At 35.7% G+C, this 15033-nt stretch overlaps 2 protein-coding genes across 2 annotated transcripts; one reads left to right on the top strand and one right to left on the bottom strand.

The window, feature by feature from the left end:
* Positions 1-3960: 3960 nt before the first annotated feature.
* Positions 3961-4296, top strand: LOC129944981 (keratin-associated protein 6-2-like). The gene has a single exon (XM_056054641.1). It carries the CDS (start codon positions 3961-3963, stop codon positions 4294-4296), a length of 336 nt encoding a protein of 111 aa, XP_055910616.1.
* Positions 4297-13633: 9337 nt separating this feature from the next.
* LOC129944980 (uncharacterized transmembrane protein DDB_G0289901-like) lies at positions 13634-14239 on the bottom strand. The gene has a single exon (XM_056054640.1). It carries the CDS (start codon positions 14237-14239, stop codon positions 13634-13636), a length of 606 nt encoding a protein of 201 aa, XP_055910615.1.
* Positions 14240-15033: the final 794 nt, after the last annotated feature.

The raw sequence follows: 15033 nt of genomic DNA, 5'->3' as shown, positions 1-15033 counted from the left end.
ACAGCCATAAATTGAAAACTTTATATTTTGATGAATCAGTTATAATTATGGTTCACTTAATAAGACTGCTTTTTTTATAATAAAAAAGGAAAGGATTACAGAGGAGATTCCGATGCAGATTGGTCTTAAAGTTTTGAATATCAAAATGATAGGGAAAAACAGAGCTGCGTAAAGCATTCCACATTCTCGATGTGCGGTTAAAAAAAGAATCTCTATACTTGACAGTACGCCCGAAATTGAGCTCAAGGGTAAACTGATGTGAATTTCTAGAAATACGAGTATTACGGCTGAATTGTTTTAGGGGGGAATGCAACTGGCTAATTCGATAGAACACTGTTTATAAAAATACCGGTAGAACAACGAAAGGCATGAAACATTGCGGCGGTGTTCAAGTGAAGTAATTGTTTTGGCTATAGTTCTATCGCCTATCATTTTCAAAGCTCTTTTTTGGATCCTGTCCAAGATACTTAAACTTGTTTTAGGGGCACCTGCCCAAATATGCGAGTTATATTCAAGTTTTGAACGAAGGCTTTGTAAATTACAGCCAGATCAGAAGAGGTGAAAAATTTCTTGCACCGTGAAATCCTAAGCACCTAACAGCATTTTTTGCAATATCGAATATGTGATCATTCCATAAGAGGTGATCTGTGATATTCATACCGAGTACTGAAAGTTGATTAGTTTCCTGGATGCAAGTGCAGCTCATGGATAGTGGCATCGGGGGTATGTTACGCTTTAACGACAGAAGACAACATTGAGTTTTCGAAGCATTAAATTCTACACGGTTTTTGATTCCCCATTGTACAATGCTGTCAAGATCAGAATTTAATGAGCTTATCATATGCTGCCGTTGAAGTTCCACATCCGAAGGACAAGGATGAGAATCTAAAAACGATATGAAAAGCTGAGGGTACTGTCATCAGCGAAACAATTTAGTGGGTTAAAAGTTTCAGACAAAAGATCATTTATAAAAAATAAGGAAGAGCGTCGGAGACAAAACGGAGCCCTGGGGCACACCAGCGTTTATTTTGCGAATATCAGACTTGAACCCGTCCAACACTACTTGAATTGAACGGCCCGAAAGGCAATTTCTAACCCAACGAAGAAGTTATTCTTCTATACCAAAAGCACGCATTTTCGATAAGAAACCTTGGTGCCAAACTCTATCAAATGCTTTTGAAATATCAAGTGCAATAATCTTACTTTCTCCAAAACGATGTAAGGATTTTTTCCACTGTTCGGTGAGATAAACCATAAGATCACCAGTGGACTTATTGCTACAAAAGCCATACTGCCGGTCATTAAGAAGCTTCCGTTCTTTAAGATATTTCTTAAGCTAATAATTAATTAGCGTTTCCATGACCTTAGAAAGAAGGAACGTGAGTGCTATTGGACGATAGTAAGAGGTGGAGGATGATTCGTCGTTTTTAGGGACAGGCTGGACAAATGCAGTTTTCAACAATAGGGGGAATACTATCCGGGCCAGCGGATTTGTGTATGTCAAGGTCTCTCAGTACTCTTGCATCTGCACGAGTGCGAAAGAAGATTCGTCCCATAAAATCGTTTACGCTCTCAAGAACAGGAGGACTCATGACACTCTCCGGTAGTGTCGAATTAACAGCAAACTGTGCTGCAAGCAAATTGGCTTTATCGATCGAGCTCACATAGGGAACGTCATTGTGGACAAGCGTTGGAACCGAGGATGATCGTAGTATTTTTTTCCTTAATTTCTGGTCATGCAATTTGCGAGGCCTTACGTAAGAAGTGTTGTCTATGAAATTGTTGAGTCTACTCGTTCACTAAATAATCAACCAACACCCGTTAGTCGATAGAGCAAAAGATCTGCCGCAAACATTGCAGCTGCTCGTAGGAGCTTGAAGTATCATCTTAGCCAGCCTATTCTCCAAATTTAGTCCCGTCCGATCGATTCAATCGATTCACAAATCACTTACTTACTTTGCGGTAGAGGTTTTTATTCAAGAATGGATAGAAGTGATAGAAGGATTCAAGCTTCGTTAGGTAACACAATCTCTTCCAAACATGTAAGTAGAGAAACAACCCAGGGCGGTGTTCTGTCCCCGCTCGTATAGATTTTAGTCATGAATAAAATGCTCATAAAGTTAAAAAGTTGTTGGGTAAAGACGGTAGCTTATGCTGATGACCTGGTGTAAGGACAGTTCATCACCGTGAGTAGCGGAATCATGGAGATGGCTCTAAAGGAAAATAATCAGAGTAAACATGAATTGATCGTCTTTACGACCAAAACTAATATGCGTGCTTTCAAACTACCTCAACTGAACGGTCTAATCCTGTCTTTATTTTCCAGGGCAAAATATCTAGAAGTCATTCTGGATTCTGATTCGATTCTGTTGGTTGTGGCTGCACTCAACAAGGAATGAGATACCGAGGAACTAAGGAAGGTTAACCAAAATAGCTAGCATCGGCACTACAGGGGCTTTTCGATACAGCCCAACAGATGCCTTAAATGAGTCAAAAGTTATTCAGTGGATATTTTTGCGAGGGACACCGACTACTGCCCCTCTGCCTTAAACCTTAAAGTCATCCTTCCAGCCAGAAAGGATTGGGACAATCGCATAGTTACGAAAGACTTCGATACCACTATATATTTACTGACCGGTCAAATATGGAGCGTGGATTTGTGTTGGGAATCTTCTCTGAATCCTCAAATGTCTCTTAGTCTTTTCCGCTAACTGAGTGTGCCAGCGTTTTTCAAGCGGAATTACTTGCATTTAGAGAAGCAAAATTCTCAATACTGGGCCTACAATGTCTTGATAAACTTTCCAGCCTCCTCCACCTTCATGTCACTCTTATTTGGGTTCCAGGTTATTGTGACATTGATGAAAATGAACGGGCTGATGAGAGAGACCGGCAAGGATCGGCCCTTCAAAGCTCACTTACGGAAAAGGTAAATATTCCTCTTGGATCTATGATGGGAAACATTTTTTCAATTTTTCTGACAGAGTCCAATCGAAGGTGAATCAGTCTACCGGCCTGTACCAAATTCGGGAAGATATGGCGTAAATATAACAAAAACCGTTCTATCGAACTTTTATATAGCCAAGGTTACTGCAATATGTACCTGACATTTGCCTATGGGTATCCCTCACATTACTCACTGTTTAAAATTCAACTGACCTAGAGCTTCTTATTAAGGACTTAATAAGCTCAAGGGCGACTTTATTGGTAATTAAATCTTATAATGACAACGTACATATATTTGCATTCGAAAAATACATTTGTTTTCATTTAAAAATCAACCACGAGCTCAGGTGTTACTTTCAAGGAAATATAAGAGTCTAGGCCATAATTATGACATCAAATGATGTTTTAGCTAAAGTTTAATATCTCTTATCACAAATGAAAAATCCTATTTTTAAAGTCACTTCAAATAACAAAACACATTAAAAATTCACCAACCATCGGCATTTACATATAATAAAAGATTATATCAGAACTTTTGGGTGTTTTATGAGCCGTTTTTTGGACTTGTTTCAAGACAAAATTATAAAATGTAAAAAAAAACTGCAATCTGCAATCATTGCACGATTTGACAGAAACAGAAATAATGTACATAAATACGCGACCGACTGACGGCAACGGATGCGACGCGATGGTTTGTAAATTATATATTTGTATCTGCACCGCATCGAAACAGATGCACGCATTTTATTTGCGTTTTAACGACACTTAACTTTTTTTTTATCTCTTTAACCGCGATTTTTGATTTTTGATTAAAACAAGAATTTTAATACAAATGGTATTTTATTATGGGCGGTTGCGGAGGTGGTTGCTGCTGGGAAGAGTGTGTCATTGGTTATATCGTTTATGAGGTGGATTTTGAAGCAACCTGGTTTTCTTATAAATACCGAACATGGATCCAAACTTGGGGTAGTAACTGAAGTGAATTTGGCGGAGTTTGAGAGTTTTGAAAAAATAAAAATGAAAGTCCTTTTTGTGATTTTGGTTTTGGTTGGACTCGTATCGGTGTCACCGTCCCCGTCGCCATCGCCATCATGGGGCAGTGGATGGTCAAGTAGCTATCCTAGCTATGGAAGTAGATATGTGATAGGACGATCAATCGGATATCCTAGCTATAGAAGTGGCTACAGTAGTGGGCATGGAAGTGGATACGGATCAAGGATTATTCGGGTCATTAGCGGAGGCAGTGGATGGAATAGTGGATATTACGGTGGAGGCTGGAGTCCCAGCAGATACAGCAGTGGAGGATGGAGTGATGGTGGTGGATGGGACTCTGATTACAGCAGTGGATGGTGATCAATGAAAAATCAAGGAAATTCTGGTTGTTTGTTAAACAGAAATGTCTTACGAACTATTTTTTGTACAATAAAGTGTTACTTTCATTATTTCCTTAAATCAAAAAGTATTTTTGTTTCTTAAAATCAAATTTTTAATTAGTAAGAATTGTTTTAAACAATTTTTACGGTGCTAATAGTTTTGAAGCATCTTAAACTTATAAATAAACCACTACGCTGAGTTCATCTCCATGTTTATTATTCCATCTGACATAAATAATAACAACCAAGAAGATAACCTTTGAATATGCATTTTTATAAAATAACTTATCGATTTATAGCGTAATTGAATAATTTACTTTATATGACTTTTATTAAGTATCATGATTTCATCTGTGCATAGATTTTTCATGTGATAAATTCTCTCAATAGCTTCTAAGCCTCGATATGATGTTTAGAAAGATACTAATAATAATGTCACTCAATCTTACGTTCCTATGCACATACATTTTTGCATCGACTACTGTGACTGTGAATAATTTTGATTGATTAATTACTTAACTTTAAATATTTTTACCTACCTCCCAGGTAGCTTAAGTATACGATTAAAATAATAATAATAAATTAAGACCAACCTCTATTTAACAAAAGCATCATATCGATTGTGATTCATAATAATTACTACTCGCATTAAACAATAAGTCTTAAAAAAAAATAATTTAATTTGAAATTCTTCGTGAATTAAACATCATGTCTTGAGCCTATAATTAATGATGATTGTTTCAAATCTTTCAATGAATAAAATCTGTGTTAGACTGGCCTGATCTTGGATTTTGATGATATAATATAGAAACGTTTTATTCAGTTTTTAAATCTTGATTGAATATAAACTTTAATAAAATTGAAGGTCCAGACTAAATTCCACCTTTTCTTCTTAAAAAATGTGGAATTTGTGTAAGACACGGAAGGCCAAATAAGGCGCACATGACTCTTAATTTTGTGGTTGTGCTAGATTCTTTGAACAGCGTGATGGGGTGAAAAGTAATGAATAAGTGATTTTAAAATAGGGTCATCCAGAATTACCTCTTCCATGTGGTTTAAACTAACATATTCCATTATACATTGGCTGTAGCTTGCTTTCAGCTTTGGATCCTTGTCCAACCGTCGTTCCAGAGATGAGAAGCGTCTGACTGCATTTTCCTTACTGGGTTCAAGTTTGGGATAGAATCCTTCCTTGAACGGAAGACCAACTTCATACCGTCCATCTGGGAGACGTTTTGTTGTTTTTGAAAAATACTTATCACCGGAGGCATCTTCTTCTGACGGGTGAGTTACGAATGGAGTTGGCCCCATCTTTCCAAATTGTAGGATTTGCGTATCAAGATCGATGTGTTGAAAGAAGCTACATATGCTTTTCTGTGCTATCTCAGGAATTTTGCCTAATGTAATCCACCCTAAGTGAGTGTTCTGAGCAAAAGGTGCAATTTCTTGCTCACTGTGGATTATTCCCGGCAAAATGATTTCAGGATAAACATCTGAGCCAAAAAGTATATCGATTGAAGCTGGAATATGAAAATTAGGGTCTGTAAATCAGTTCCCATGTGTTGTATATCATTTTGTGGGCCAGAAGAAGGCCAATCAACGACTTAAAGATGAACGACTTAGTTGAGCCTTCAAACGTCGAATGCTTCGAAGAAAACATTATGTCAACGTAGTTTTGACTGATGCCGTTGCTGACCTTACCTAACCGTGATACCTTTACGGATGTTGGATACCTTGGTAGATTTAAAAGCCTTGCTGCGGATTCTGAAATAAAAGTTGTATTGCTGTTTTGCTGCAACTTGGGGTTTTGTTTTTGGCTTGGATTCTAAGACCGAAGTTCTTTGCTGTACAAGAGCGTCTAGAGTCCTGAAACGGGATTTAAGAAAGTCGGTGAAATCGGAAAAGGTTGGGAGTTCGTGTTCCTTCCCGAGCTTTTCTTCCCAAAGTTGTTGAGTTTTCGAGGATATTTTTGAAAAAGAATATAAATTAAAATTGTATCCCAGTCTTTTACTGGTAATCCTAAATTCTCCAGCGCATGAACCACCTCGATCGTGGTGTCTAACAAGTTTTTTACAGTTTCCGCAGATTATTTACTGTGTACAGGTTGACCGAAAATGACTTTAAGGTAGGAATTGACCAAAACTCTTTTGTGGTCGTACCTTTCGATCAATAAATCCCATGCATTTGTATAGTTCCCAGAATTAAACAGTTAAACTTTCTATCAGAAAATGCATTTTTTGAAGCTCGTTCAGGGTAGCATTATTATGCACAAGTGATTTAAAAAATGTAGTGGTAGGAACGCCATGTTGTGTAGGAACCAGAAAATGTTGGAGGCTTTATAGAAGGTAACTTGATAACATTAGTATGTGTATATGTATTCTAAATAAGTATCACGAATTTGATCATATACAGCAACCATTTCATCCCTTTTTAATGTCTCCTTAGACTTACCTCCGCTAACGATTTCTGCGGGGTATCGTTTGGCATTTTCCAAATTTATTTTTAAAATTAGAAAAATCGCGCTCTAACTGCGATAAAACTCAATTTTGAAGCTCCCCAAATGACATGGTTGACTTTTTTTTTATGCAATGTAATAAAAAAACAGCAAACAAATACTTTACAAAATAAGGACTTCTTCGTGGTTTGTCTTCAGTGAACTTCTGATGTGTTTTTGTTACTTAAGGGGGTATTCTGGTCTAGAAATTAAAAAAAATCGATTTTTTTTTCTTTTCATATTTTCATAGTTTAACTATTTAAGAATATGTCTACTAGAGGATTTTCCCAAATTCAAATTATTTTCGGAGAAATAAGTATTTTGCTGAGCAGCCATCCAAATCGGTTGGGCTGCAACTAATAGAACAAAAGACATAATGGGGTACTTTAAACGCGTTTTTCTCAGAACTGTCTTTTTGAATCTGATACCCACGATTTCTCAGGTTCTGCCGAACCGATTTACTTGAAATTTTAAGAAAGTCTTCTTTAGGGACTTGTCTACGTCCGGAACTACGGCCATCCCCAAATTTTTATTTTTACTATTTTTAACAAATCGAAGAATGTTCAAAAAAATGGTAAATTTTTTGTATTTTTCTTTAGACAGCCGCCATTTTGTCAAAAAAAATGTTTGTAACTTTTCCGTAGTTCCAGACATTGCGACATTATTGTAGATTAATAATCTTTTTTAGTTTTTGATTTCAGATTTCTAGGAGAGTTAAAATCGTGGGTATGGTCACGCACCAAATTTTTGAGACGCACTACTCTATCAGCTGATAACTAACGGAATTTTTATTTTTTTTTACTTTTTTATTTTTTTTTTGTATGCTTCTAATGTGAATAAATAATGTATAAAAAAATTGATGGTAAAATTGTAGCTTGCTTTTTTCTACAGCACTTCAAAAATTACATAAAATTCATGTCTCTAGACCAGAATACCCCCTTAACGTGTCCCGGGAATCTCGATTTGCACAGCACAAAATGTTTGTTAAATAGTTTTTTCTTTAGAAAAATGTTTTCTTTATTTGGCACATTAAATATGTTCACTTTATAAATATATGTGTATATCTATATACAGATAATTTTGCATTTTAAAAATGACAAATCGCATAATTCACACTCTTCAATTTTTTTTAATGGCGTGTAGGGACCAATGTTTGTGTCACTGGTTAGGTTAAAGATTAAAATTGTTCTTTTTTGGTTTAAATAAAATCCGATTGCTTAATCGTTATAAAATGTATACTTTTTTAAATTATATGTGTAGCTTGAAAGTTCGAGAACGAAAGAATGACTTTTTCTCATATTACCAAGGTTAAAAGATGATTTTACCAATTATAAAAACATAGAAAAATTGTTTGACAAGAAGTTTCATTTTGGGCCATTAATTTTGTTGGTTAATTAACAATAATCATTTTGTATAAATCAGAAATAATGATGAATTATAAATAATAAATACTTTTACATTTGTTATATTTTAATTTAATGTAATTGGATAAATAAAAAAGAGGCTGGGATGCGACCCACACTGATAACTTCCCATCCCGTATGTCGATTTGTCTTGCTTAAAAGTTTATCTATATGTACTAGTATCAATTTTACCAAATTTGCGTACTATTTTTTATAGATTTTATTTTTTATGAAAAAACGGACTGTTGGATTTTTATATAAAAATCACTGAATATCGAAAACAATATTTTCTGTAAAATAAAATAAGTTTGAAGCCAATATTTTTAATTTTTGAAAAGCTATTTGAGTCGAAAGTAAATTTTTACCAAGTTTTAGTATTGTTTTTTTTAGAGTTTTATTTTTTGTAAAAAAACGTCAATTCGATTTTCTTCAAAATTCTATCGAATGTTGAAAACAATATTTTCTATAAGATAAAATTAGTTTGAAGCCAATATTTTATAGTTTTGAAAAGATATTTGAGTCGAAAATCATTTTTTACCAACTTTTACAAATTTTTTTTAAGGTTTTTATTTTTTGTAAAAAAACTGTCAATTCGATTTTTCTCAACATCTTTCAGAATGCTTAAAACAACATTTCTTATAAGATAAAATAAGTTTGAAGTCTAACTTTCAAGTTTTTGAAAAGATATATGAATCCATATTCAATTTTTACCAACTTTTGTTAATTTTTGTTCGGTTTTTAATTTTTTATAAAAAAACTGTCGATTCGATTTTGATCAAAATTTTGCAACAATATTTTTTGAAAGATGAAAGTAAATTAAAGCCAATATTTCAAAGTTTTGAAAAGATATTTGAGTCGAAAATCAATTTTTACCAACTTTTGTTAATTTTTGTTTTTAATTTTTATTTTTTATAAAAAAAACTGTCAATTCGAATTTTCTCAAAATTTTATCAGATTTCAAAAACATTATTCTCCGTTGCTCAAAATTGTTTTGGAGATGAAATCATATGTTAGTCGTTAAATTTAGGAGGTGACAAATTTTTTTTACAGCTTTTTTGATTTAGAAAAAAACCGTTAGATAGATTTTTTCAAAAAATATACTTCTTTGAGATCACGTTACAGTTTATTATATAAAATTTAATTCATGTCTCTAGCGTTTTTGGTTCGTAAGATATTTAGGTCGATATCTCTTCTGGTTCTTGAGCTATGGACGACGAAAAAAACGTGGCGAACGTACGGACGTACGGACGTACAGACGTACGGACGTACGAACGTACGTACACACGCACGCACAGACATCTTTCTAAAAATCTTTTATTTTGACTCTAGGGACCTTGAAACGTCGAGAAATGTCAAAATTTTCAATTTGACAAATCGGACCCATTACAATATCTTCCTATGAGAAGTTAATAATTGGTGTGCCAAACATATCTCCTATTTTAAAAACGGTATGCAAAATACCAGCTTTATAAATAAACTTAACTAGGTGACGCAACTGTCCGTAGAGAACAAATTCATCCTGACTTACAACTCTCAACCATTCTTGTGCGCTAGTCATTTTAGTAGATTCAGGGGACCTTCAGTTTTTATGCCGAATCCGAATGTCAATTTTTCGCAAGAGGCAGTACCGTGAAAAAATTTTTAGTTGGAACTGGCAGGGATTGAATCCAAGACCTCTGGCATGAGATTGCTACGCGCTAGCCATCACGCCATAAGTACTAGTGCAGCTATATGCCATACAAAAATTGCTCTCTTTACCAACACAGTTTTGTAGAAGATAAATCCCTCTAATTAACTATGTATCTTGGTGAATGAAATCTTAAATAATATGGAAAAACGGTTTCAAAACCGATATAGTTTTTACCGACTCTCCAAAGGCATTTGATTTCTTATATTTGTAAGTGATATTAAAACTATGCTAAGAATGCTAACTGTCATTATCGGATTATAGTCTTCTGTTAGAAGACCTATTAAGGTTGGTGGATTGGTGTACAATAAACCGTCTTGATTTAAATATAGAAAAAAATGTCAAATAGTATATCGTGTTTGAGGAATCTTAATCCAATTACCTTTGACTTCAATATCAATTACATCATTTTAAGGATGCTAAACTATCATTCATCATGAATTGAAGAGAATTTTCTGATTTTTTTTTACTTTATTATCTCGTTACAACACTCTTGAGAGACGAAGTTCAAAGATGCAAAGTACTCCCCCAAACAAATTTACTTCAGTGGTTACATCATTGACAACCTCAAACAATACTATAGATGTTAAAAACATCAGCAAAAAAGGAACCAAGATCAATGAAGAGATCGACATCACAGATCAACAGAGTTCCAACGAAGTTAAAGAGAAAGACCAATCAAAATCAAAGAACTACTTTGATGAATGGCAAATTGAAATAGCGGCAAGAAAACAACTTGAACTTCTAGTTCAAAGTCTTCAGCTGCAAGTGAAGAAAGTCAAAGAGAAAGTTTCTTTGCTTGACAAGAAAGATGCAGAGTCCACGATTCAGTTAAGTCCAAAATATATTGAACCTGAATATCAAACTGAAGAAGAAGAGCTCTTGTTTGAAACTGAGAAAAAGAAAAATAAGCATACCACAAAGAAACATAAACGTAGTCCCGAGACTCGTACAAGAATTCAGAAAAACTCTAAGACCGAAATTAACAAAGAGTTGATTACAGGAACTAAAGTGGTAGCTGTTGTTAAATCAATATCTCACGCTAAAGGCAGCAAAAAAATTACACCACCACCAATTATGATCTCAGGATTTGCAATTTTTGGAGATCTTTAGAAAATAATAGAAAAATGTACTAAAAAAGCTTGCAACTACACATCGTACAACAAAGACAACTGGTAAGTCACAGTCGAAGAAGCTGACGAGTATAGATCTGTCACTGAAGAACTGAGCAAACACCAAATACAATGGCATTCATATGAGAACAAAGGTACAAGGTCCATAAAAGTAGTAGCCAGAGGTCTTCATTCCTTGTGCTCTCCCGAGGAAGTAGTAGAAGACCTTGTACAAAAAGGCTTCCAAGCCCTTGGTGCAGTCAATCTATTTGAGAATGAGACAATTAAAAACTCCTCTAAAGAATCGATGACAAGTAAAAGGCTACCACCTTACTACCATACCGAACAATACTGCAACCGAGAGTTTGCTTGTGTAAAGTGCGAAGGAAAACATGCAACAACAAATTGTCCATGAGCAAAGATCAGAAAGCAAAATGTGTGAACTGCAAGGGTAATCACCCTGCAAGCTAGAGGATGCCCAGTTGCCAACAAATTCCAAAAGTTCAGAAGCAAAAATACATCTGCTAGAGACAAACCCAGCAACGCAGTAAATACCGATTTAACTGCTGAAAACAATACTAATAAGGAACCACCCAAAAAGGCTGTTCAAAGTAAAAGCCATGAAAATCAAACCTATTCTCAGATTGTTAAAAATGTGCGGAAGAATGAAGAGACTTCCATAAATGAAATAGTACAACTTATTCTTCAAAGAATTGATAAACAGGATTTGAATATCAAACAGCTTAGCGAAAAAGTCGCTCTTAAAAAACAATGATGGACATAACACTTAAAATCGCTACATGGAATGCAAACATCATTAGATCTTTTTAGATCAAGAAGATATCGATATTTGCCTGGTGTCCGAAACTCATTTCTCCAACGGGCAGAGTCTAGATAATGTAATAGAAAACTATTCATGTTACCACGCTCCACATCCAGCTGACAAGGCAAGAGGTAGATTGGCGATTCTTATAAAAGAAAGCTTAAAACATTATGAAGTAGCCAAGTTCACTAGTAAAAATATGCAAGTCACAATTATTAGTATTGGTATGAAAAAGAAATGAGTTTAAGATAGCAGCTATATACCGCCCACCAAGACAGAAGATGACTTTACAGATCTATTTAATCTTCTTGGGCATAACTTTCTTGTTGATGGAGACTTCAATGCGAAACAAACCCATTGGGGTTCAAGAGTTATGTATATCAACAAAAGGCAAAAGACTTTTCAAAGCAAGCCGTAAATAGAATTGCGAATTCTATTCCTCCAGGTCGCCAACATACTGGCCTCCCGATAGTAACAAAATACCAGACCTTATTGACTTTTTCGTAGCTAAAGGGATCAAACGAAATCACATTAGTGTCGAAAGTAATTATGACCTGTCATCTGACCATACTCCAGTGATTTTATTACTAAGTGAATGGGAAGTTCTAGAAAAACGTAATCCAAAGCTTGTAAATAAGAAAACAAACTGGAGTGATTTTAGAGAAATCCTTTTAAGTTTTATAAATTTAAGATCTCCCATGGATACAATCGAGCAAATTGACCATGACGTGGAACAATTTGTTGCTGATGTGCAACAGACCGCTGAAGAAAGTACTCCAACATTTTCTAATAGAAGACAAACTGAAATAAAATATCCTTTAGAGATAAGAGAGTTGATAATAGAGAATAAAAGAGCTCGAAGAAAATGGCAAAGTACTAGATTTCCAGATGATAAAACAACGTTTAACCGTATAAGGAACAATATTAAAAAACAAATTTACAAATTGAAAAACGATTCACTCAGTACATTCCTAAGGAATTTAACGACTGATGCTTCAACCGATTTTTCGCTATGGAAAGCAGCCAAGCGCCTGAAAAGACCGCAGTTACAAAACTCGCCCTTGAAATCTCAAGATGGGAAATGGATCGGTAACCCGAAAGAAAAAGCTAACCTTTTCGCTGAACATCTTGCGAATGTTTTTAAGTCATACTTATCAAACGCGGCTGAAAATAGCTAACAGTTTGTTGATAAGATAGATGAAAGTGAAATACTTAATAAGACTTAAAGAAATAAAAAGTATGTGTTTACATCAACTATCAAATAAAAAATCACCAGGTTACTATCTAATTACTGCTCAAGTTATGAAAGAAATGGCATTGAAAGCCTTCATAAAACTCCAATATATAATAAATGCACCTTAAGCACCGGTATGTCCCGCACCATTGGAAAATTGCTTTTTTTTTTGAATAAATGTGCTCCAGTAGTGGCATACTATTTTTTAATGCAAATTGTTAATTAGAACCAAATATTCAAAACACATTCGACAAAATAATTGGATTCTTAAGTATAAAACCAACCATTCACTATACAACTTTCCTAAAACCTTGTAGGTTGAAAAAGAAGAGGTATTTTATTAAGTAAACAGTAAACAATGTTAAATTCGATATCAAATCATTTTTTTCTGAACTGAGTGTTCACCTTACATATGTCAAATATAGACAACGGACATGTCAACCATATTGCACTCAAGCCATTATACTAAATAAAACCATTTTGTTTATAGAAATAATATCCATATGTACATAGAATATATATATTTGTATTACGTTATTTTTGAATCAAGAATATAAATACATTCTACCACCATCCAGCACCTTGCCCACCTTGCTGCCAGCCACCAGTAGAGCCAGAAGCCCCACTAGTCCAACCGTTTCCACCAGATACACTTGGCCATCCACTGCCACCTCCAAGACCACCACTACCATGACCACCACTGCTGAGTCCAGCTGATGGCCAACCTGTAGATCCCCCTCCACTCTTCCAGACACTTCCACCGGAGGTACTTGGCCATGCGGTTCCACCACCCAGTCCTCCGATGCCTCCTTGCCATCCTGATCCATGACCAGCACCTCCAAAACCAAGTGATCCTCCACCACTCTTCCATCCACTGCTTACAGATGAACTAGATGGCCAAGCACTTGCTCCAGTTTGCCATCCACTTCCAATTCCACTGCTTACCAGTGGAGCAGATCCGGTCCACCCAGCACTGCTACCTCCAGAAGACCATCCAGATCCAGAGCCAACGGCATTCCATCCACCTCCACCACCAATACCACCGGACGACCAACCTCTTCCGGATCCTGAACCACCACCGAGCCATGCTCCTGATCCGCTACCACCACCAATAACTCCTCCACTAACTGCAGCCACGAGGCCCAAAGCAACAATCAACAACTTTTGCATCTTTGCGAATCGATAGAATCCACTTGACTGATGCTTGATCTAGTGCCTGGCGGCATATTTATATCCAAGATTGGAAAAAAAGAATATTGGTCCAAATATCGAACTCCCCCTTTTGGTGCTTCAATTAACTTTGCATTGAAACCATCGCCTGCAAGCGATCAAATACGATGCGATGGAGTTTGGTGGGTTGTGCGGAGCGCTGTGGCGCGCGGTGTGCTCAAGTCGTACAATTAAAATCATTTTTCTAAGGCGAGCCATCAATTGCCATGGTGAAGAAGAAGACTATTCCTCTTGTTACTTTTTGTTTTTTTTTTTGGACACCGCTTAAGTCTCGGTCTAGCCTGTGCAGTGCTATAGCGATTTGAGCCTCAACGGGAAGTAGTTAAATTTGACCACAAAACTGACCTTTATCCGATCCGCATCGAGTGAACGTTATAATTAGATACCGTCGTGGTGATAGACGCGGAATTCTTGTCCAGTATTATACCTACTCGTACATACTAAAGGAGGAGGTCACGCGCAATAAGTCTGTTGTTACCTTACCAATAGGTGGCGCAAATACCTCTTCCACTGCGTAAAAAGATCAATGTTCATGAACTAATCATTACATTTACTTTTTGAAAACAGGGGAGTTTGGAATCTATGCGTAAAGCTCAGGTTACACATAAACTGTTCATTCTTGATGATCTCTTGCTATTATTGGTGGAGGTATTTTTGAAAACAAAAAAAAAACTAAACAAATTTACCGCCGAAGAAGATCATAAATATTGTGGTTTTCTTGTACCCGACCCGTG

This window comes from Eupeodes corollae, chromosome 2 (assembly GCF_945859685.1).
Source record: "Eupeodes corollae chromosome 2, idEupCoro1.1, whole genome shotgun sequence".
In the NCBI taxonomy this organism is placed as follows: Eukaryota; Metazoa; Arthropoda; class Insecta; order Diptera; family Syrphidae; genus Eupeodes; species Eupeodes corollae.
Note: the sequence above shows the minus strand (reverse complement) of the source record. Positions and strands in the feature narration are given on the sequence as shown.

Bases quoted from the DNA above. Each gene is read 5' to 3' on its own strand.
- LOC129944981 (XM_056054641.1), top strand. From the start codon at position 3,961: ATGAAAGTCCTTTTTGTGATTTTGGTTTTGGTTGGACTCGTATCGGTG.
- LOC129944980 (XM_056054640.1), bottom strand. From the start codon at position 14,239: ATGCAAAAGTTGTTGATTGTTGCTTTGGGCCTCGTGGCTGCAGTTAGT.